Raw genomic sequence first — 25,091 nt, forward strand, 5'->3', positions numbered from 1 at the left:
CTGTGTTGCTGAAACCATCTCTGCCCCTCAGGTTGAAAAGAGAGTGAGTAGGTGGCACAGCCAAAGCACAACTCATGCAGTTTGTCATGAGAGATTAACACATCTTCTGCTTACCTGAGTGAGAATATCCAGCTGACCTATGATGTGTTCCAGGGTGCTGGCGAGACCAGGGGGGACCCCTCCATCTGAGGCCTGGGACTGTGCTTGAACGTGGGGTGAATGCTGCGATAAACCCTGGGTTTGTGTCTGGTGGGTGGAGGTGGTGCTCGTGCTGAGGTGTCTGTTGGTTTGGGAATGAGTCGCTCTGCTGTGGCTGCCACTGTGGCTGCCACTCTGTGTGTGGGAGTCCTGTCCATTGAACTGATCTGATGGTTCAGACGCCTAAAATCAGAGAGGAAGAAGGGTGACGAGTTGTTACAAGCTCTGATGGTCTTTGATGTGCTTTACATTACATACTGTATTGTGCAGAGACACTGAAATGTGCGCTACACCATCTGTTTCGTGCTCCTTGAGTGTACCATGAAAAAAGTTAATGGTTGAAATAATGAAACAGGCTGTAATTTGTTTAAATCCTCAACCACAACTCTCTTAAAGGGACAGTGCACCCCACATTTCCTCCCTTACCTGTAGAGCTATTTATTAATCTAGATTGTTTCGGTGTGAGTTGAAGAGTGTTGGAGATATCGCCCGTGGAGATACCACCTTTTACACTGCCAGATTTTCCGCAAATGTTGGGCCATTCTGACGGCAAGCTGCGAGCGTTTAGACACACAGAGCCGGATTGGCGAGTTGATCTGAGGTACCCAATTTTCCGCCTTGTAGGGCAGACATATTGGCGGAACCCTTTTAGTTCAAACAGCCCGAGGCGGCCTTCTGCAACGGGAGGGGCTGTTGATGACTTGTGTTGATGATGCCGCACGTGCGACCCACTGGCGGTGGATAAACAGGAAACAGCTGATAGCAGGAATTAGCGAGCAGCTAGTAGCAAGAGGGAAACACAAACCTGACGGACACTGTAAAGATGAACAACTGAGGAGACAAGAAATTGCGTACCCTCCTTGTCCTTGCAAACGAAGAGGCCATAATGACAGGAATGGTGAGGAACGGGCCGACTAATGAGAGAATCTCCTAAGGACTGACTAGCCGTGGCTTCCCTCCACGTCACTGTTTACGTCACACGCTGAGCTACATGTTTTGTTACTTGCTCACGCCCCCCATTGCCCCGAAAAAGGCGCATTCTGTATAAACAAAAGTAGGCAGGCGGCATTTCGCTGCACTCCCCGATTTTGTTTTTATACTGCCAATGCTGAACGAAGACTGATTGGGCTTTCCTGCAAATTTGCACAACTCCTATCTAAAAAGGGCTAATGTCTGCCTTCTCTCCAATATAATAGAACTAGATGCCACTCAACTCATATATTTGAAAAACTCAACAGCAATGTCTCTTGCCTGAAATCATGACCTGGTTACTCAAGATAATCTCCAGACCTTATTGTGAGCAGTTTCATGTAGGAACTATTCTATTTCTATCGAACTACACCTACCAGCCAAATCACTGTGTAGAGGTACTTGTGCATCTACTCATGGACAAGAGACTTGTGCTCGTGACAGTACGTGATGTAAACATTAATGGCGTCCTACTCGGCTGAGCTGTAACATTAGCAGTAGATCCACACTTCCTACTCGCAGTACTCTCTTGTATGAGCAACATATTTTGCTCAGATCTCTGTCAGAATATTTTTTATGGGCTGAGTGTCGATACCACAAACATTTGTGACTCAAATGTTTATCGGACTAAAAATGCACTTACCACCAACTCATGCTCCGTATAACTGTATATACTGTGTGCAAATCTCTTTCTGTTTAATAACATCTTACAAAAAGTATGTCTAGCTATAATTTTGTCATCCGGATTTCCATATGGTAATTTTGAACTATTCTGTGCACACTTCTGTTGCTCTTACTTTCTTTTCATGTTGAAGTTTTTCTGTTTCACTGTAAACAGGAAGCAATGAAGGGAATTCACAGCAACTAAAAAAATTTCATCCTCTCTCTTCTTATTAAACAAATGGATTTCATTAGATATTACTGCCTGCTGCTGTTTTTCATTATGTCTATTTAAGACATGTAGTAACTGTTAATATTTTAGCTCTTTCATCCCAACCATTTGACCCACTTATTACTTATTTATTGTTTTTATCTCATGTGTTCTAACCCATGGCAGAGGAAGTTTTGTCTGTGAAGTTTTTAAGCGTAGGTTTGTCTGTGAAGCTGAAGACAAATTTCCACATGAGTGGACAAAAACGCTGAGTGAGCTATTCTGTTTGTCCTTACCTGAACCAAAGTGTCTAGAGGGTAAAGGATGTCATGTGCAAGTTGTAAAGGCCTTTGAGGAAAATGTGCGATTTGTAATATTGAACTGTATAATAAAACTGACTTGACTGAGCATATACAGTATGTTCAGGGTTGAATCTATCACAATCTTCCAGTTTGATGCATCCAGTGAAATGTGCAACTTCGTTCTGGTAACAAAATAAGTCAGTTTTAAAAAGTATGACAATCAATTAAACATAAAAATCAAAACAACAATAAATAAAGATCGTAAAATGTTCTATAAAATTAAACATGAAAACACACATTGATGAAATTATTTGGAGAAAAAAATCATCTACGAAGCAAAGCAAAAATATACAGTACAGGCCAAAAGTTTGGACACACCTTCTCATTCAATGCGTTTTCTTTATTTTCATGACTATTTACATTGTAGATTCTCACTGAAGGCATCAAAACTATGAATGAACACATGTGGAGTTATGTACTTAACAAAAAAAGGTGAAATAACTGAAAACATGTTTTATATTCTAGTTTCTTCAAAATAGCCACCCTTTGCTCTGATTACTGCTTTGCACACTCTTGGCATTCTCTCGATGAGCTTCAAGAGGTAGTCACCTGAAATGGTTTTCCAACAGTCTTGAAGGAGTTCCCAGAGGTGTTTAGCACTTGTTGGCCCCTTTGCCTTCACTCTGCGGTCCAGCTCACCCCAAACCATCTTGATTGGGTTCAGGTCCGGTGACTGTGGAGGCCAGGTCATCTGCCGCAGCACTCCATCACTCTCCTTCTTGGTCAAATAGCCCTTACACAGCCTGGAGGTGTGTTTGGGGTCATTGTCCTGTTGAAAAATAAATGATCGTCCAACTAAACGCAAACCGGATGGGATGGCATGTCGCTGCAGGATGCTGTGGTAGCCATGCTGGTTCAGTGTGCCTTCAATTTTGAATAAATCCCCAACAGTGTCACCAGCAAAACACCCCCACACCATCACACCTCCTCCTCCATGCTTCACAGTGGGAACCAGGCATGTGGAATCCATCCGTTCACCTTTTCTGCGTCTCACAAAGACACGGCGGTTGGAACCAAAGATCTCAAATTTGGACTCATCAGACCAAAGCACAGATTTCCACTGGTCTAATGTCCATTCCTTGTGTTTCTTGGCCCAAACAAATCTCTTCTGCTTGTTGCCTCTCCTTAGCAGTGGTTTCCTAGCAGCTATTTGACCATGAAGGCCTGATTGGCGCAGTCTCCTCTTAACAGTTGTTCTAGAGATGGATCTGCTGCTAGAACTCTGTGTGGCATTCATCTGGTCTCTGATCTGAGCTGCTGTTAACTTGCGATTTCTGAGGCTGGTGACTCGGATGAACTTATCCTCAGAAGCAGAGGTGACTCTTGGTCTTCCTTTCCTGGGTCGGTCCTCATGTGTGCCAGTTTCATTGTGGCGCTTGATGGTTTTTGCGACTCCACTTGGGGACACATTTAAAGTTTTTGCAATTTTCCGGACTGACTGACCTTCATTTCTTAAAGTAATGATGGCCACTCGTTTTTCTTTAGTTAGCTGATTGGTTCTTGCCATAATATGAATTTTAACAGTTGTCCAATAGGGCTGTCGGCTGTGTATTAACCTGACTTCTGCACAACACAACTGATGGTCCCAACCCCATTGATAAAGCAAGAAATTCCACTAATTAACCCTGATAAGGCACACCTGTGAAGTGGAAACCATTTCAGGTGACTACCTCTTGAAGCTCATCGAGAGAATGCCAAGAGTGTGCAAAGCAGTAATCAGAGCAAAGGGTGGCTATTTTGAAGAAACTAGAATATAAAACATGTTTTCAGTTATTTCACCTTTTTTTGTTAAGTACATAACTCCACATGTGTTCATTCATAGTTTTGATGCCTTCAGTGAGAATCTACAATGTAAATAGTCATGAAAATAAAGAAAACGCATTGAATGAGAAGGTGTGTCCAAACTTTTGGCCTGTACTGTATATATATATTTTTTTTATTTCTTTTTCAATTCATTTTTCTGTCAACTTATTGATTAATTGACTTTCAGCACTCTTTACACACTGGAGGTATGACAAATAAATGACCCAAAATGAGACATATTTAGCTGCACCAAAGCCATAACAGCAGCACAACAAATTTGCAACACTTGCACCAGGTTCGCCATTGCCATGGCATTGTGAAGTGAGGCCTGTTTCATACAGTGTGACTGGTTGATGCTTTTATTGGTAGTTTAAAAGCTCTGAAAAATCAACCTTGTTCCAAAAAAAATTTAAAAAAACCCTGCTTTTTTGATATATAATATTTACATTCTGCAGGAAAGTACTAATGACAAAAACAACAGTTCAAAAATAATAATAATAATAAAGTGCGAATTAACTTCTCTTTTATTTTCTCACAGAGTGTAACAACACAGGAAGAACTTAAATGCACCCGACATTGGAAAACAATCAACACCTTGTTTAAATGGATTTTGTTTCCATGACGGAGCCTTTTACATAGACTTCAGATGACTGAGTCAAAAGAGGGAAACTGTCGACTCTCTCTTTCTCACTCACTCACACACACACACACACACACACACACACACACACACACACACATTGAAATTGCCAGTCAGTCTGTCTGCTCTGTGATTAATTCAGTGAGACATAAACACATGGAGGTCAGTGACCACATCTCTCCATAACCATGTCTATGTGACTAAAAACTGTGTGCACACATCTATAGGTGTCTCCATATTTCTGTCTGTCTCGGCAGACCTCTGTCTGGTTGTGAAGAACAATGTGTGTGTACATGTGTGTGAGTGTACATCTGTTCCAAGACGACAACATCTCGTCTGCATCTCAGTGAGGGAGACAACAACTGTTTTACTCATCACCACGCAACAGGAATTCTATTCACACTCAGTTAAGCATGTTCGAGACCTCTGTGTCAAACTGTGCTCTTCCTAAATGAAGCCAGATGAGCAGAGTTGTCAGCTGTCACCTGGCTCTACACATTCACCACAGACAGCGGTACTGTCACTATACAATGGGCAGCAATTCCCTACAGTCATGTATGACGAGCTATGAGGTGCTCCTTGATGTGACTTGTTAAATGTGTTCCTGTGCTGGTTCTGTCTAAATAAAACAATAAACACTGAAAGAAATTTCACTAAATGTGACACTCCTTGACTGAAACTGTATCAACATGATTAACAAATGATACAAAGCCATTAGATATTACATAAAGAATGAAACAAAGGGTTGGTTGTAGGAAAGCTCGCTCTGCACGGAAGTGTTAGATGTGAAAATGAGATCACACGGAAACAATCAATTGCAACTGCTGAGAAGGAAAATGTCAGAGGAGGAACTAAATGCCCTTCAGCACTTTGCCACCAACTTGCAGTTGGTTCAGTACTCAGTGTGATTTCAATATATTACATGGTGCATGCCTAGACTGAGGAGCAGACAGGTTACTTCTGATACAGAGAAAAGAAGCTGATAAAGAGAAAAGAAGCTGCCCAATCACTCAGTGTTTTGCTAAAAAATCTAAATGTACCCATGAGAGTGTGCACGTGTGTTTGTGCAGTGATGTAGATACTGTTTGTCCTTAAATGACTGGATTAACTTTCCTGCCCCTTCTTTTGCTTTAATATTTGCTTGAATTAGGTGAACAAAGTCATCTATAACAAAAACTATTCAGACTATTCAACAAGTGGACACCATGAATTACAGCAGTAGGTCAGTGAATATACCTTCACTGTCACTGCACACTGTAATAACTTCAGGTAGGAACTTCATAGATGTTCAGGTCATATGCTCCCATGTAATGACTTGGATGTTAAATAAGTAAATTATGCTCATACAACCAAATACCTAACTCCAATTTAATCAGCACTATTTTGATCTGCATGCCTCCGCAACCAGTCAGGTTGCAGTTTACATCCATGTCTCTCTAGACTCATATAATATATATGTAGAAGGCTTTAAGGGAATCTAATAAAAGATATTAAGCGTAGAGGCTATTAGAGACTACTTATGTAGAGGAGCACAGAGGACTGATAGAGAGCTTCATTACATGATGCAACTTAAATCTGAAGCTCAGTACCAGCAAAACCAGTGAGCTGGTGATGGACACAAAGTTGTACCAATGACAGTATAATGCTTCAAATGCGGACGTCGCTGTAAAGAAGCTACAAATTCTAAAAAAAAAATGATGTTTCACATTAATCTTTAAGTCAGCAGCACAGATCTATACAATCAGCACAGTTTCAAGGTGGAGAACCAAAATTAGTGTCACCAATTCAGTCTCTGACCAAATGTCTCCCCCTCTGTTCCTGACGTATTGCGTTGAATCATGATCAGAAAACATTATGATGTTGCAGTGAAGTTGACCTTAACTTTTTGGATATCAAATGTCATCACTTCATCTTTTATCCTATTAGACATCTGTGTGATGCTGTGTGAGACATTAACCTGTGAATACTTGAGTGATGGCCCAAAACATATTTTGTGAAGTCACAGTGACCTTTGACCACCAAATTCTAATCAGGTCATTCCAGCGCACGTGGAGGTTTTTGCCAAATTTCAGGAAATTCTCTTACGGCTTTACTGGGATATCGTGTTCAGGAGAATGGGAGAGGCAGAAGGACAACTTGAAAACACTTTTATGGAGCAGACAAGTTAAGTCATTGGTGTAGTGACAACTGCTATGCAGGACACATTCATGTAAAGCTGAGGAGGAAGAGTTGACAGAGAATCAGGGACAGTGCAGTTACATGTACATATGTATTATTAGCCTTCGACCACTCTGTCACCAGGAAACGTTCAAAATGCTGAATGAAGATGGTTAATTATGGCACAGTACTACTGATAATTTATATTCAAGTGTGAACTACATGATCATCATCACCTGTGAACCTGATGAATAAATGAAAAACAGTATCAGTAGATTTCCTAATTTTGCTATGGTGCTTTATTATATAGTGCTACCAGTCTGATTCCCTGCTCTGATCTTCTGTTGGAGGCTGCACAACGACAGGGGGGAGAGAGAAAGAGAGAGGAGACAATGGAGCGGTTCTGCTGAGCCTACAAGCTCCACCAAGACTGGATTAACTCTTGTTGAGAGTACGACTTATAGCTTTGTATTAAAACAGCTGCTTAAACACACACCGAGCGCTGGTCCCCAGATAAACACACATGCTGATACAGAAAAGCAGAGGCAAAAATGGACGTAGGCATACACGCGTACAGATATGCACTTGTTGTCACACACATACACACACAGGGTTTTGAACATAAAAATATTTAAACCAAAATATTATCAAATACTGGTAAAAATAAATGTGGCATTTTTCCTTGCATTTAAAATTTCACACCACTTGTTAGCAAGTTTTTTCACTGCATGTTTGACGTTGCCAAATCAGACCAAATTACACTATTGTGAGTGAACTGTTTGTCTTTCAGGTTAGTCATGAAAAAGTAAACTTTTCTAGCTGTCATTTGAGGTAAAGCACTAGAACAGTTTACACAGTGTACCCTGACTTTACCTTATTACATACCATCCTTTGCTACATGATGTGTACATAGCGGTGTTGATGCTAAAACAATATATTCCTCTGCAAACTCGACATGTCCTGTACCGCCGTAGCTTTACGTGGATCCAGGGAAAACCCTGATACGCAAAAGTGTACACACGCGTGCACACGCAAACACGGCACACACAGTAACCACCCTCGTAATGAATCACCTGGAGTGGAAAAACCAACAGTGGAAAATTTCCTGAGGCCCAAATTAAACTCTTAGTCTGACACAGCGAGGCATCAATACACCCTGCGAGCTGCAACAAAACCGTTCATCACTCCACATGCATGCACACACACACATTTATACACAGAGCACCTGATTTTTTTTGAGAACAGAGCAAGTGAAACATTCATATGAAGAGAGGTGTAAAATTTCTTTACAGCTGGTTTCTCAATCAATTTCCATCTTAACAGAGTGATATGCAGGCAAAATGGCCATATCAACAGAGGATGGCTGTAAACAGATTAATAAATAAACAAAAAATACAAATATACCTTAAAGACACCTGATACCATGAAGACATTTTAGCTGATCTTCACCAAAACTTGAAAAATCCATAAACTCACACAGCAGGCGCAGCAAGGTGATGTTCTGATAGTTACAGGTTCAAGTATAACCTCTCCTAACAGAAAGCATCTGCCAAATGACCCTGAATCCAACTTGATCCTCTTTCTGCTCCAGGGACGCCGGTGCATATCCGACCCTTTACAACTTGTTGCATTCAGCTGGGTTTTATGTGTGAATAACAGCGATGACTGCGATAGTAAGAGTTTCCAGTTGAGAAAGAGCACGAGTCATGCCGTTTACTCAATACGCACCATGTCAGACACAGGTGTAACCAATAACATTAAGGATGGCTACATTTCATGACCTTGCACCAGTGCCAGAGCTCTGGTATTATACACACTGGGACATCTAACAGAGCCATCATTAATGTTATTAGTTACACCTGTGCTTTGAAAGTCTAAAATGTCTGCCATTACACAGGTCTATTGTGGATAGTGTTAACTGACAATCTCCAACACTTTTATAGGATTTCTTTCAACATTAGAACAAAATGTAAACACCAAAGTTTTATTTGTAAAAATGCTCTCCTAAATGCTGAATGGTTCATCATTTCTATGCAGATAGTGCAATTTCAAAGAGCGCTGCTTTTGATCATAACTTCTATACAGCATTCAGAGAATTAACAGAGCAGTAAAACACTTTGCTACGTACAGATGTAGTGGAGTAATGATGCTCGGAGCAGATAATGAAGGCATGTTACCTTTGTGTGTGTTGTAATCCAAGCTTCTTTGTTCCACACGTGCACTGGCTAGCTAATCGTCATCGTTCTGCACCATGATCATACAGCAGTCCCTCTAGTTCTACCCCACATTAACACTGTTACCGCTGTCAGCATTGTTGCCATTGCTAGCACTCTTAGCAATTTTAGCTCTGTTGAGAGCCGTGTGCAGACAATTCTGGCTCAAACGCTGTGTCATAGATATGCTCTGAATGTCGTATTAAGCTCCATTAAGCTGTAGTGGAGGTTTAAACGGGCAGCGGTTGATTTCATTGGCTATAGTGACAACTGTAGCTGGCATACTTACTCAGCTGCAGCTAATTAATATTAATTAAGTGTCAACAGAAAACCACAAATAGCTCTTGGCTATTGCTCCGTTTTCTTAGACAACATTTTGACATGTCACAGCAGGAATACAGGTGTAAATAATAAAATGAATGATGGCTGGATTCTATTTAGCTGATTCAGTTTCGGGGTCATGGTATTGTATACACTGGCCGACTGTCACACTGTCACGGCTTACAGGGACACCTCAATGAAACACAGTCACCATTAATGTTATTAGTAACACCTGTGCTTTTTCCACTATGAAAGGTCCAAATGTCTGCTATGAAAAAGGCCTATAATAATAATGCATTCATGTGTCTGTATCATAAGTCTAAACGGCTAGTGAACAGAGTTTTCAGAAACAATTCATAAACTTGTAGTCACACAGCATTATCACTTTAAGGTTATCATCTTAACAGCTTTGAACTAGGACCTTCGGGATTCAGAGGGGTGACGTAGTCGGTCCTGTCAGTCAATGTTGGCTCAAGCAGCGACAGTACAGAGCTGTCAACAGCAGCATTAGGGTTGTGAATTTGATGTCAAAACACTGTCAGATGTGATTTACTACCAGTTTGTCACTACTGCCATAACTGGCAAACTATGCAGCTGACATAATTAGATCTATTAGATGCAACTTTTGAATGTTGCTGAGTAGTCAATTCAATGGCTTGAGCCTATCCCAGCTGACGTTGGGCGAGAGGCAGGGCACACCCTGGACAGGTCACCAGACTATCACAGGGCTGACACATAGAAACAGACAACCATTCACACTCACATTCACACCTATAGACAATTCAGAGTCAGCAATTAACCTGCATGTCTTTGGACTGTGGAAGGAAGCTGGAGTACTACGGAGAAAACCCACGCTGACACGGGGGGAGAACATGCAACTCAGAGGGGCTTCCCCAGCCCAGGATTCAAACCAGGAATGCTCTTGCCGTGAGGCGACAATGCTAACCACTGCACCACCGTGCTGCCATATACTTTATGATGTTAGTTCTAATAAATAACTAAATTAAAATTACATAAAATAAAAGGAGTTTTTTTTTTTTAAATCACAGAATTTCCCCTGGCATTTCTACTTTTTTTCTGTACCGAAAACGTACCGAACCATGACACCACTGTGTCGTATCCAACCGAACCATGAATTTTGTGAACTGTTACACCCCTATTATTATTATTATCAGGTGTAAACAAACTCTAAGCTGACCGCAAACACAGGCCTGTAGTTTCATGTATAGAAAATATTGCAATCTAAATCCCGACTGCAGTATCAGCCAGGAAAATCTCAAGTAAATATTTTCTTAAGTTGTTCAGCTGTATGTTCTCCTATTAAACTATGGACCAGTACCCGAATCAGACTCTGCACTTCAGGCTGATGCATTAAAATTTGTCTAAAAAAAGTGCAGTGACTCAACTAAAAAATGCAAGTCGACACAGGGGGCTTCTCCACTGATGATTCAAACCACTGACATGTAGGGGGCAGCCCTATTAAACTCCACTGGAGACATTTTAATGTAATGTTGCACCCACTTATCTACAGAGGGAAGACAAATGCCGTAAGTAACAGCAATATGGACCCTGGAGTACAATGTGTGTACATACCAGCTGTCCCTCTTTAACATGTCTAAGAGCTTAAATTGACTGTTTAAGGATAATGTCTGTGTTTTACTTCTAAATCATACCAATCATCCAAGCCCACCCTTTCCTTTACATTACTGCGAGCACAGCTGGCCATTACAGATCTTGTAGAGGAAGCCAAAGTCGGCAGTGCATTATTGTACAGTGTGAAAAAAACCCTCCACAGACTGAAACATTCTGCTGCAAGCAAAGACAATCCATCTTCTGAGGCTAATTAAAATATACAATAAACAATATCTCTCTCTTTGATTGAAAAGGTAAGGCTGGAGTGTGGGTGTGTGTCACAATACAGCCATAAGATGTAGACAAATCTTTTTACCATCTGTTGACATCTCAGTTAATTACAGTGGAGCAAACATTTCATGACAAACTGCTAGTGATGCTTTTTGATGAATGAAGCCTGTGACGTGACTCAGCTCTGACTTATGCTTCTGGCCTTGGCTATAGCTTACAGAATCGACACGGGAGGGCGTTTCTCACTAAACCCCTTTATCAGTGCTACTTAGTCAACTTCTCACTCTCATTTTCCATTTCTCTCTGACTGCTTCCCCCCACTGTTTTTTATATAACCCCTTTTCTCTCCCCACTACTCTTTTCTCTGCCCGCTTTTTCATATCTCTCCTGATACCCATCTCTTTTACTCTCTCTCTCTGTCTTTAATGATTAACAGGTTTCTGATAATGGCTCTCACATTGTCATTATTGCCACTCTTCTCGACCATCTCGACCCTCTTTATTTTTTGTCACCGGTGTGCTTATGTTGTGTGGCTCGCTCACGTGTTCGCCCTGTTTTCCCACTTTCTACCTTCCCCTCTCCCTCTCGCTGATGTTCTCTCGCTCCACTAGACCATTAGGCTCTCTTTAACTCCATTGCTATCTTGTTTTCAGCACTCTCTTGTCACACACCCCTGCCTTTCCCTCTGTCCCCTGCTGTCAAATGCATTCAACTCCCGCTGTCAGAACAATACCACCTGCCTTTCCATAGCAGCACCTTAAAGATGAACACATGCAACCACAAACTATATCAGAAACTGCAGTCTTCAGCACACTGCTCTGAGGTCTTAAATATATCCTCGTGGATTGTTTCACTGCTTGTCGAGTCTTTAATTGGCGACAGTGCTGGTAAAGTTTGGTCTGCTATAGCACAGATAAATGATGGTGAAAGAGACAGAAGTTCATACAGCTACTGCAGTCTCAGAACACCCTCCCCACTCTCCGATTCACATCCTAAAGCTGAGTCGAGCGGTGCAGTGATGTGTGTGTGTGTTGAGCTGTGAAGGGAAGCCTGCTGTGAGTGTGCAGCTCGTCTGTCTGCACACGTGAGCGGGAGAAAGACCCAGATGTGAAGCTAGAGACAGGAAGGGGGGAGGGCGGGTTGAGGAGGGGATGGATGGAGGGATTAAGGCGGATGTGATCAGAGAGAGCTGATCTGCCTGTCAGCAATGGTTGGCACTCACTCACTCATGCGCACACACACACACACACATACACACACACACACACTGATACATCTATTCTCACACGCCCAAAGAGCTGCACATAAAGATTTGCTCAGCTGTGTCGAGCACGGAGACAGCCTGACTGAACCGCACGCGCGCTCAATGTTTAGGTGGAGAGACCTCATTTTAAAGCTGGCTTATTGTGTTTAACAAATAGGCCTACATGTTCCTGGCAGAGCGCCTATCACTGGCAAATTATCATGGAGCTTCGCATCCAAGTACATTAAAGGATCAGCATATCAAATTAGCTACTTATGAAATCCCTGTGGATTTTATTCTGAGAGGGCAGCAGCCATGGGTGGCCTTTGCATCTGTATGAATAAATACAGCATTACTGTCTCATTAGTCAGTTTCTTCCCTGGTGAAATGAATCATAGCAAAAGGCGGTTGTGTGTTTCGCTAGATGTTCAGCGTAGCAAGGAGGGATGGTTTTAACACCTAGGTCACATTAGATGATTTAAATCCAGACTAGAGGGCTGTCGTTCTGCCCGCTTTCCAGACCAGACTCTGTGCCACAAGCCTCAGCCCACAATTATCTCTGAAAAAGACCTGTGGCTGTCTATTAATATTATCATCTTAATGGGTATCTACCACTGTGCTGGCTGGAAAAAATAATACATGTAATGTTAATGATAAAACACTGACTGTTTTATGAGCGCATTAGTACCACATATCGAAACAACCTCTAGTGCGGAAGTGCCAAAAACTGCAGTTCTTTAAATGACCACTTGAGGCTAGAGGGAGTTGATTCAGAAGTAGCAAGTGGCTCTAATTCTCATGTCAGGTGCCAAAACACCACTGCAGAAGAAGAGAGCACAACAATGACAAAATTTAAGGAGCACCAGTCGAACCTGAAATGAAGGAAAACAGTGGATGTAGAATAACAGAGAGCACACTGGACACTGAAAACAGAGAGTCTTGAGCAACGAATATTACAGCTATGTGTTTTTGAAGAGCGCCGGAAACAGCACCATGTGAATACTATGAAAGTTAAAAGTCATCCAGAGACAATGAAAAGAGCTTACAGTGGCCAATGCAGTGACAGCACGTCATGACTGCACATCATCATTTATTTACTGAGTATGTTTCCATTGCACTTAGTCAAATTTACCTTTTATCACTACATTTTTGTTAAACTTTTGGTGTAAACGCACCTATAATCGCACTGTTAAGCTGTTAAATGCTACACTGGACAAATAGATAAATATATCTGAAGGTAAAAGACATACTCAGTTGCCGATGTATCACAGTAGGTACGCCTAGCTAAAACTAATTCTGTCTAATACAACAACCTTACAATAAATCATAACTTTATCAATGATATATTGTTGTTTTTGTTAGTTTTAGAAAGGTATGATTCAACTGTATGGTCATTTTGGACAGTGTAGTAAGTGGTGCTGTTGAACTATTGTTTTATACAGTGTATTTTCCATGGTATATGGGGTTTTGGATGTACAACCACCAATTTCTAAAGATTGTGTGAGCATAAACAGGCTGATAACATCTAGATTTCTGTGCCTCTCTTTAATCAGTTTGTCAGTATGAATCTTATTAAGTTACAGTAACAAAAATCACACACACTGAAATGAACAAATCTCAACACCTGACTGCTCTGCCAAATGTCTAAACAAGTCAGCATTAGTGGGTGGTAGTCTGCCTACTTGACACAATGGTAGTCCGTTTTTTAAGCCATTCAACTGTCCTACGAACACAAGAACAAGTTGTTATCTTTATTTACTCTCATTTCCAGAATGTCACATGGAGTGTAGAGCTGCATGCGAGCTTGGAAAGCTTCACTGTGTCAGGTGATTCCTGTGTTTTATCGCAGCTTTTGCAACTTACAAATTGTATCCTATTACAACGTGATGTCGATTTGAATTCAATTAATCATTCAGCCCTAATTAGAGAGCCTATCTGTGTTTCATTCTCTCCTTTAAAACTTTTTAAGCCTTGGAGTATTCTTTCCAAGAGAAAAGGAAACGAGCACATTTAGGCGAGCTGGTGACATTTTTCTCCTCTCTGCTTCCTCTCAGGCAACACGTGTCTGAGACTTGCGGCAGTTTATGAGAGATGAAAGGGGCCTGTATTAATAATAAATTATGAATGGATAAATAATACATGAAAAGGAAAATCTAGGAAACTCGCACTTCCAGGTGCAGCTACTACTATTACTTTAACTGGCATCTGACAACTCGTAAGAGGATAAAAGAAATATTACTGCCAGCAACTGACTCAGGTTAATGAGGTTAATGTGCATTTGTATGCGCAAACTCTAACTGTAAATATGCAGCATTCAAAATATTTATAAGGTATTAGCAGAAGTTTACTAATGTGTGAAGTCAAATGCCAAAGCAGCCTGTTATTATTGTATCAACCATTTCAATTTTTTATGACTTATGTTTCAATTAAAGCTGAGTGATCCCTGTGGATATGATACCTGTCACTGCACAAGAAGCCTCTGTTGTAACAGCAACATTAGTAACATGTTTAACATGCAGCAGTCAACAAAAGCCAAAAAAATCAAAAGGTCAAACTCTACCTACATGTCTCTGTTCTCTGTAGCCAACCTCATCATTACAACCACACACACTTGTTGCCTTTGCAGACACGTGATGAATCACTTCAGTCATGCACAGGGTTTGCATCGATTTTTTTCTGATCATACATTCATGGTTCTGTGTTTAGAGTCTATTCAGCCACGAGACGTTCTACATGCATTCATGCACTGTCAAAAAACCTATAGCATCACTGTAATTACAGGCACAAGTTATACCATCATGTAACTACTGTAATCGCAATTTTTGAAACATCTATCACGATTATGAAATGCCAAAAATGTGTCTTCTCAAATAGAGTCAACACAAACAGCTGAACCATTTTGCACCTTGTTTCTCAGCCAAAGTAAAAGTGAAGCTTTTTGACAGCTGAATTTCAAACAACATATTTTCCAAAAAAAAAAAGGTTTCAGTGGGGTTTTTACAAGAACAGTAGTTCTCAGAAAAGGAGAATACACTTCACGCATTGCCCTAATCATCTCTCCCCCCATGGTCCAACTGCCCATTTTCTAATCACCCTTTGAGGCACGTCTGTAATAACGGCTGTTGAGTGGAGGAGCTATTAAAATCAGTTTACAATCCTGTATTGCAGCAGCGAGAAAGAAAGGCACAGTCAGACAGAGGAGAGGAAAAAGAGCCCCTAAGGGTGCATGGATAAAGAAAAGAGGTGTTTAAAGGACATTAAAAGCACTTAAACTGCTCAAGTCAGTGTGAAGGAGATGTTAGAAATAACAGCCTTTGCATATGGTGCTTAAATACTTGCTTGCAAATACTAGGCCTAAGAAGGCCAAAGAACCACCAGACATCAGAATTTTGAAGTTTCAATGACAAAACTAAAACTGTCCATGTGTTCGCTGTTTTATTTAACCTTTATTTAACCAGGAAAAAACCTTTTGAGGTTTAACATCTCTTTGTCAAGAGTGTCCTGGTCATGACAGGCAGCAACATAAGTTACAGACAGACAACACAAACAAAAAATACAAAATAAAAATCTACACATATACACTCGGTATCAGAGAACTACTTACTTATACTTTTGACAACCTTACTTGTGCTGGTTTAGTATCACACCACATCTGTTTTTTTCATCTGTTACATACATTATTAATTATGAGTCTTACGCTATTCTGGATTTCCAGTAAAGTGTAAAGACAAGGCAGCGTCACTGTGAGTGGATTTTAACTTCCAGCAGAGTGATCAATAAGAGAAAGCAAAGGCGAGTGTGTGTGTGTGTGTGTGTGTGTGTGTGTGTGTGTGTGTGAGGGAGAGAGAGGACCTTGGCTGTGCCCTTGTTGATGTAAGTAACACTGTAGCAGTCAAAGGGGTTGAAATCCAAACCATTCCATGAGGCTCCCCCGCCAGCCGGTGACACCTTGTCCCCTTTGTGTATGCATGTGTGTGTGTTTGTGTGTGTGTGCATGTGTGTGACATCTGACAAGGTCTTTGGGTGTTTAAACATCATTAATAGCTGCACTATTCTCTCACTTTCTGTTTGTTTCTAATCATAAATCTTTTGGTCTGATCTTGTCATCTTCATGTCATTTAACTTTTATTGCAAACACACACATGAAACACACGTGAAAGGATTTTCTGTTTTCAGTTTGTCTAACGTGTTAATTTGCTGTTTTTAGAAACAATAACTTGAAAAACCAGTGAACTGCACAGATTCAGTATTGCCATATAGACATGGGAATAAAAGTATTATTGAGTGGTAATGAAAATGTGCTAGTCTGAGTCACCAAATGTAGACTGTGGCTATAAGCCTTCACCTGGGCCCAGAATTCTCCCTTCCCTCCACTGTCTGTATGTGACCGTTTCCATAGTCCCTTCACCACAGGAAATAACGACAACCTCCGGGCCAACAACGTGCGCACTGACAATGGCCTGTTTTGACAAAGATTTGGATTGTCCAAAAGGCACACCTGCTTTGTTCTTTCAGAGAATTATTGTTAAGATCTACAACGAATAAAACAACCTGTGACAGCCAGTGACATTGACTTCACCAATGTACTGATCCGTTCCACTTCACACAAGCTTCTGTGATATCAGCATAATAATGTTCTTATGGAGCCACATACAGTCAGCAAACCGTCTGGCTTTTTAACGAGTCCAGTGAGCTCCTCCAGAGCTTAAGTACAGTCAGGCTTCACCTCCAGGGCACTGATTATTAAATTGTGTTTGCCTTTCTTTTACCAGTAAGTTTAATCACACTATCTTTTGCACACTGAGAATGCTCACTTCCCCATGTGCAAATGTTCCAACAAAACAAGTCCACCCAGACACTGTTTTGTGAGACCACCATTGTTGCATCCTGGGTTTAGTGACCCAAGACGAATGTGACTGGATTAAGAAACAAAAACAAGCCAGTTTTTTCCCCTAAAGCAGAAAGAAAATTGGTTATTCCAGACCAGAGATAGTGCTGGCTACACAAGACTTTGCCTTGGCTATCCTCAGAAACGCAAATTTGCATCCCGTAGAGCTACAGAGAGTTACTACTAGCCACTCAATAAAGTCGAGCACTTAAATAATCAGTTTTAGCAAAAACAGGGCAGAAACTGAAATTCTGTTCCCATTGTTTGTCTTTATTGATGATACATCAGCCTAACTCAAATCACACCACTAAAATCATCTTTGCATCCAGTCTGAATGTACCTGAAGTAAATCCACACTTAAAACTGAATACTAGGTTGAAGTGCTACAGCTATGTGCTTAAATCTGTACTTCTTCCTGGACATATTTACATAGCAGCCAGAGAGGGTGTGGTAGGATCAGTGCAAGTAGAGACTTCTACCGATGCTCTATTAAATTACTGTCAAGAAAATGGAGGCGATGCTGCCACAAAATAAGCTTTAGTGTCTGGAAAACCTCCATCCGAATATTTTTTAAGTATAACTGACTCTGGCATTTATTGACTCATAATATTGTCCAAGCCTCTTAGTTGTCAAATTAAATAAAAACAGTATGAATCAGGGTAGTGCAGTGTCACGTGTACTGCAATGATATTAGAACTTGTAGCATTTATATGTAGTAAGTTACAGACGTCTAATATAAAAGACACTTAAATGGGATTGTCTCTGAAAAGAAAAAATAAACATAACGAGCCAGGTGAGTAACTTAGCATAACGTGCACTTGAGGGAATAACATTTTCATTGACATCTTTCCTATAACTTTGTCAGTGCCTCATTTCAGCACTGAGGATGTAATCAAAAGCTGGGCACAGATTAATATTTCATTAATTTCATGTGGTCAGAAAGATGGGAAAAACATCCTGCATATCAAAGTGTAGATGCTGGAATAACTAGGTAGTTCTTGCCCTGCATGTGAGATATGAATGTAGCTTTGGGCCACACTGCAGACTTCAAAGGATGTGCAGGGAGGAAATAAGCCAGCCGTACAGGCAGCATGAAATACTGAGGGGCATCTGTGCACGTGCACGTGTTTCTTTAGGTTTATTTTTGAGCCAGTTGCCACAGATGCATGCAAATGTGTGTGCACGCTTGTTTCAATTAGTCTTTTTGGTGCTAATGTGAGCACTTGCACACACAGACATATATGTGTGTATATTTGTGTGTATAGTTTATTCCCAGTTGGCAGATGACCCCTCATTTACATCGTTTTGAAGTCTTCATTAAAGTTTTCCTTGAGCAGCCCTCAGGAAAAAAATCATATTTTAGCCACACGACTGATAAAGCTCTAAGAATATTGAAGTCATCACTCTGTTGTTGATAACCTCCAAAATTGTTCTTCATGGTAGACATGTATTGCAGCCTCTGGCATCAAAAGGTTTTGGAGTTGCAACAGTTATGGAAATCCATGGGCTTGAAATCATAAAGTTCCAGATGATCACATCATCAACCTTAAACATTTTCAAAGAGCAAAATCAATTGAAATATGGGGCATCTTGGTGACTTAGTGGTTACGAGGCATACAAAAGGGAAGAGGTTGGGATGGATGGGTCAAACAAACACAGGACTTTGACACATGAGACCTCTGTTTGTGTCCCATGTGTAACCAGAAGTCAGTGTTGAGTTATTTTAACTTGCATACACAACCTAATGCACTTTTATTGATATAGCTTACTTACTTTAACTTAGGTACATAACTTAAGTCACGAAACAAACATGCTTATTTTAACACAAACCACAGTCTTTTCTTAAATCTATCTAATCTATCTATCTATCTATCTATCTAGGTTGTATATATCATTTTGGGAGTCACTGACAAATGATCTATTCTGTGATTTAGGTATGAGGACGTGTTGGATAGTTCAGTAAAATCATATCCCAACTTTGCCCTATCTTTTTTTATCAAGAAAGTATACCATTTTTTGGTATTCTTTCAATAACTTTTGAGGACTGTTATTTTACAGCACTGTTGTTTGTATCACTAATTGATAATTTAAAAAACACTTTCCAAATGGTTTGTTTTATTTTATGCATGTTTGTAATCCTTTGGTTGAATAAGGTCCTATCAGTGCATTATTTGTGACATAACAACAGCTTGTGACAATTTTGCTTATCATGTGTTAATTACAGACCTGCATAAATGCTCATAACAATAGGCTCTGAATTTAAGACAATGCCTGACAAAGTGCTGTGAAACAGAAGGGCAGAAACGACATACCCACTCCAACACATTTAGTATTTTGATAATTATATGATTAATATTTATACAAAATTAAAAAAAGAAAAAGAAAAAAAAAGCAGTGTTCGAATACCAACCAACCAATGAAAATCCGAACAGTCAAATATTAAGATCCAGCCCTTGTATCTTTACTGTCAAAGTATCCAGTAAAGCAGAAAATGCCAAAAAACCTTAATAAAATCTACCAAACAACACTGCTTGACAAAAGTTGAAGTCAGGCAAAACTCTACTTCACATCGGTTCAAATCACATCAACAATCAAAGCCGAGCCTGCCAATAATCATGATGTAAACACATGATGCAGAGATTTCCTGATCAAATCTAAACAGTGCAGGAACAAATATTCACCAAAGACCATAGTAACATGTGCTAGTAAGAGTTAGGTGTGTTGGGGAAAGGAAAGGGTACATGCTGTGTCCATGTCTAGGATAAAAAGTAACTGCATAAAAAGCTGGATCTGAATGAGACATCAAAGCAGACTTGCTGTCAGTTGGATGTGGTTGTCTCCAGCTGTCTGAACTTACCTGGCTGCGCAGTGCAGATGGATGTGAGTAAAAGGAGGGGTGAGCTGTGGAGCTGGCTGGTAGTGCCTGCAAGCTGGAAGTAGTTTTATGCTGCAGCCTGACACCATCACTGTCTTCAGCACAGTTGCTCTTCCAAACCATTACCTGTAGGATGAAAGCAAATCATTGCTTATTTCAAAATAATACAAATTACCAACAATCCTACAAACAAAGAATGAAATGTGCCATGTAAATAAAGTTTTGCTTTCTCTTTAAGAAGTTCTTAATTAATTGTTTTGAGTGTTGTTTGATGAAATTGTCAATACACCTTTCTGCATCACTATCAGTTGTATGAGCAAGACATATAATATGGCTAATCAATAGGCTATATCTGGTCAGGATCACCTGTTCATCAGAACCTCCAGAGGCAAAGTACTCTCCTGTCCTGGAAAAGGCCACGCAGGTCACTGGACCCTGGAGTGAGGGGAAAGAGAAAAAGAGAGATGAAGAATGAAGATGATACTAGAAGACCGTCCTCCCCCAAAGAATGACTGCACAGGTAAGCTGTACAAGCAGCTTTTTACAACCCATATTTACGTTTACTGTTAGGTGGTAACGACTCGGTGTTACATACAGGCCCTCTGCCTGTATTTTTTTAATTTTCTTCCTGTTTGCTACAGTCAGGATGTTCCTGGGCACAGTGCTCAGGTGGGATGGAGACTTTATAAAAGAGTAGCGACCAGGTGCCAGGCCAGCAGCACGGATCCAAGAGGAGGCTACAAAAATCGCAGCAACTAAACAAACACAAATATAGCAAATGACTGTGAATCTGGGGTTGGTTTTTTGCTTTTGCTGGTGATATTTTTTACAGACAAAAAACAGCAACTCCTGTGAAGTTTACCTTTCAAAAAATATGGAATGAATTAATTTTCAAATTGACAAACAATATGGCTACAAAGAAAGTATAGATGTTAATATCAAAAATGGGAGGAAGTAAGCACTCCATAAATTAACACTCATGTCAAAGGTTATATACATGATGTACAATGATGAGATGGAAGCTGGAGACTATGTGTTTTTTGTGTCTATAGCTCATAGCATTAGGAAACTCTGCCTCTTTGAGGAAAGAGAATTATGTTCAAGAACAGCAGCTCCTGCATGTGTGTGTGTTTCTGTGTGTGGAGGAAGGAGTGGGCGTGTGGGGCTGAGGCAGAGCAATCAATAACAGAAAGCGGAGACTCAGGTGAGGTGAGGTCACACATGGTCAGAGCCAAAAAGGATCACCTGCAGATGTCAGCTTGGCATGTTGTGTGTGTATGAACCTGGAGCGCAGACAGAATCCAGCTTGAAAAACTCAGAAACCTTTTCTTCCCCTCCCTTTTCTCTTCATAACAATGCAGAATAGGGTCAACGATTACAGCCTGAGCCCTCTGACTGTGTTCAAAGAGAGGATGAAGGAGAGAAGAAATAAAAGACGGGGAGAGGAATGGAAGGGGAGGCTGCTGGGAGGAAAAAAAGGAGCTGTGTGTCCTACGGCTGGCACCCAGACAGGCTGGTTTGGGTGAGGAATGGTTTCCCAGAAGCACCTGAGAGAAGCAGACAGTGTCACTATGGCAACGCGACGGCCTGACAGACAGCATGTTCTGTCTCTGCTCTGACTAATGCCTGCTGCCAGGCTGGCACTTGCCATGGCCAGACACACACACACACATATACACACACACACACACACACACATACACAGAGAGAGGGAGGGAGTCTGACAGGGCAATGAACCTCGCTGGCACATTTTATGTACTGATAAATGAACAGGGGTTGCAGAAAGCAGACAGGCCCCACACGGTGCTCTCCATAAAGTTATGACTAACAAAACTGATTACATGCTTGAACTAGTTATGTTTTGTACGCAGTTATTTCTTTAAAATATACATTTAGAGCTGTTAAAGAGGGTTACATTTATGTATGACTGATCCACTGTGTCCAGTCCATGCTGCTATAAAACTGTAATGATGCGGTCTCGTAGTGTTTCTAAAATAATATTTAACATTTCCACAAGCGTTTAAAAAGAATGTCTTGAATGTGAATGTCTCCAGTTACATTTAAAGGAGATAAACAGGCATTCAATTTAAAAAGTTTCCATGTCAGAATTGACACTGTGGAGAAAGTTCTGCACTTTCCTCCCACTGTAAACACATACAGTATATCACACATAAATGGCACTCAGGAGCATTAAGATTCCAACCAATAAAATCTATTCATAGATTTTAGGATGTTAACAGTAGAACTCTGTCGTCACAGAAAACCTGCAGGTCTACATTTGTCCTTTAACTCACACTAGCACCAGTAACGTGTTTATATTTGGGCGTCACCTTGCAACAGCAATGCAAATTGCACTGAAATGAACAGATGCCATCTTGGTACACCATAGGCATTTATTTTAAAGGTACCCCGTGGAGTTTCCTGTAAACAATCAAATCCAACACATTATGTGTATCCTTAATGCCAAATAATTTCCTTTATCAAAAAACTAATTTGGAAAGAATATGAAATCCACATTGTTTACATCCATTCGCCTGCTTGAAGTCCTCCTCTGCCTCGTCTTTGTTGGGGCATTGTTACATTTCTTACCACGACTAACTGTTGATAGGTGGAACAGCATGAAAGCTTTAGTAGGACTGTGTATCACATCATCCATATGCACTACGCACCAAGCACAACAGTGACCCACTCTTGAAAGCATTGCTTCATTGCACTCCTACTGGTAAAAAAAAATCCACAAGGTACCTTGTACTGAGAAAACAGAAGAAAAGGACTGTGGCATTCACTTTGATTAAGAGGTAAAAAACTAACAACCAACTACCAGAATGCACAGCACTGCACATGACCAATAAACGCACTACCAGTGGTTGGCATAATGCAAGCTTGTCTGTTTTGACATAGAAAGCAATATGGCCGCCAGCTGGTAACAAACAATCTCAAATAATGGTTAAAGGATTAGCTAGAATATGTTTCTGAAGACATTTTAGAGGAGAAATAAGCAACGCATTAACAGAATATTGGTCTATATTTGATCAGCACTGCTTAGTTTTACCAACTGATTGGAGTACGATCCAAGTTCATAAGGGAAAGAAGAGAGGCGGGTCTTTCTCTTGATCTGCTTCTATACTCTTTGTGTCTGTGTTGGCGGGCATATGAAAATGCTAGTGTTCAGTCTATAGTTAAAGCCCTAACTATAGCCCTATTATATTTTAAAAGCTCAGATTTCACACACTACTTGGCTACTGAATCAAACTGCATCCACCAACAAGCGTTTGTCAGGTTAGGAATGACATCTTGTAGAACGCTAATGGCTGCATGGCAACTAGCGGCACCTTGTGGGTGTTACAGGAATTGCATTCTGTCATCAACGCTGGTTAGCACTGATGATGTTTTTGAGGACGCAGTTTAGCAATTTAATGTGGAATTGAGATGTGTATAATTTTCCTGTGCGGCCCTCAATCATTTGCTGGCTTCGTGAATGGGCATTTAGTCACAAAAACTTTGAGCACCCCAGCTTTTATAAAACAGCATGAAGGCTATCAGTATAATTTTTTTCTTTGCATACTTAACTTTTAAAATCAAATCTCACCTGACATTATTTTACATCTTACAACCAGTTTCAATTAGCAGTGCATTTAAACACTTGCATCTCATCTCTTTCACAGGGTCTTTAAAAGTTAAAGTGTACTTGTGTACAAAGTTTAAGGCTTTCTTCATTAAAAAGTTTGGGATCACACTGTGAAAGTCAGTTGTCAGACAGCAGAGCAGAGAGACAAATTAACCTAAGTTTCGCTGATTCTACCCAGCCAGGTAAGGAACCCCTGAGGCGAGATAAACAACACGTTTGTCAGATCCAACAGAAAAAACACTCCCTTAGAGCCCTCATGTGTTTTCATATAGAGTACATGCACACGGGTGTGCACACATACACAGACAAGCAGACACATAAACACATATAAACCTACACACCCACACTGAACAGATGGGGGTCTCTCCCATTTTCAAGCTATGCGACTGGAGAGACAATTAACACCCGGAGCGCTCCCAGCACCAACAGATTGGCAAAGTCACCACTGAGCCAAAAAGAACAACAACAGAAACGGAGACAGAGTGAAGGAGATGACAAATTTGGAGGTGTGAAGCTAGAAGGGGGGAAAAGTGCTTTTTTATCTTGACAAAAAGAAGAATGTTGGCAAGCTGCTGAAGAGAAGTACGACAAAAGACTCAGACAAAAAAAAGCCAGAAATGAGAGACGGGCAACGTATACAAAGGGACAGATAAACAGATGGACCACATGTGGTACTGGCAAGCCACCGATTTCCACAACTAGCCAGCAAGCCAGTCCATCAGCTGTTCAAACAAACAGATACAGTCAGCGAGTCGTCCGGCCTACTGGTCCAGCCAGCCAAAATGTGAGTGCACGAGAGGTGGGAGCTAATAGAGAAGGACAGGGAGGAAAACGAAGATGGTAATGATGGCGGCAATGCTGAAACATCCCGATAACGCACAAAGAGGAGTGGTAAAGTCGTAATAAAAGGACGGGACAGAAACGGAGAGGAGGAGGAAGAGAAGAAGAGGAGGAGAGGATCCAGAGAAACGGAGGCAGAAACACAGTTCTGTTTCCTTCCAACAACCCTGAGATGAGTCATCATGAGTGGGCAGCCCGCTCGCCTGGCAAGTACTAAAAT

At 40.8% G+C, this 25,091-nt stretch overlaps 1 protein-coding gene across 1 annotated transcript in view; it reads right to left on the reverse strand.

The window, feature by feature from the left end:
• Positions 1-25,091, reverse strand: part of poc1a (POC1 centriolar protein A) — a 51,435-nt gene that overhangs the window by 17,329 nt on the left and 9,015 nt on the right. Inside the window, exons 8-10 of the mRNA XM_033625586.2 lie at positions 20,770-20,838; positions 20,386-20,529; positions 115-381 (exon numbers count right to left, since the gene is read on the reverse strand). Coding sequence (XP_033481477.1) covers positions 115-381; positions 20,386-20,529; positions 20,770-20,838 — 480 coding nt within the window. The remainder of the gene's footprint in view (positions 1-114; positions 382-20,385; positions 20,530-20,769; positions 20,839-25,091) is intronic.

Source organism: Epinephelus lanceolatus, chromosome 1 (genome assembly GCF_041903045.1).
Source record: "Epinephelus lanceolatus isolate andai-2023 chromosome 1, ASM4190304v1, whole genome shotgun sequence".
NCBI classification, from domain to species: domain Eukaryota; kingdom Metazoa; phylum Chordata; class Actinopteri; order Perciformes; family Serranidae; genus Epinephelus; species Epinephelus lanceolatus.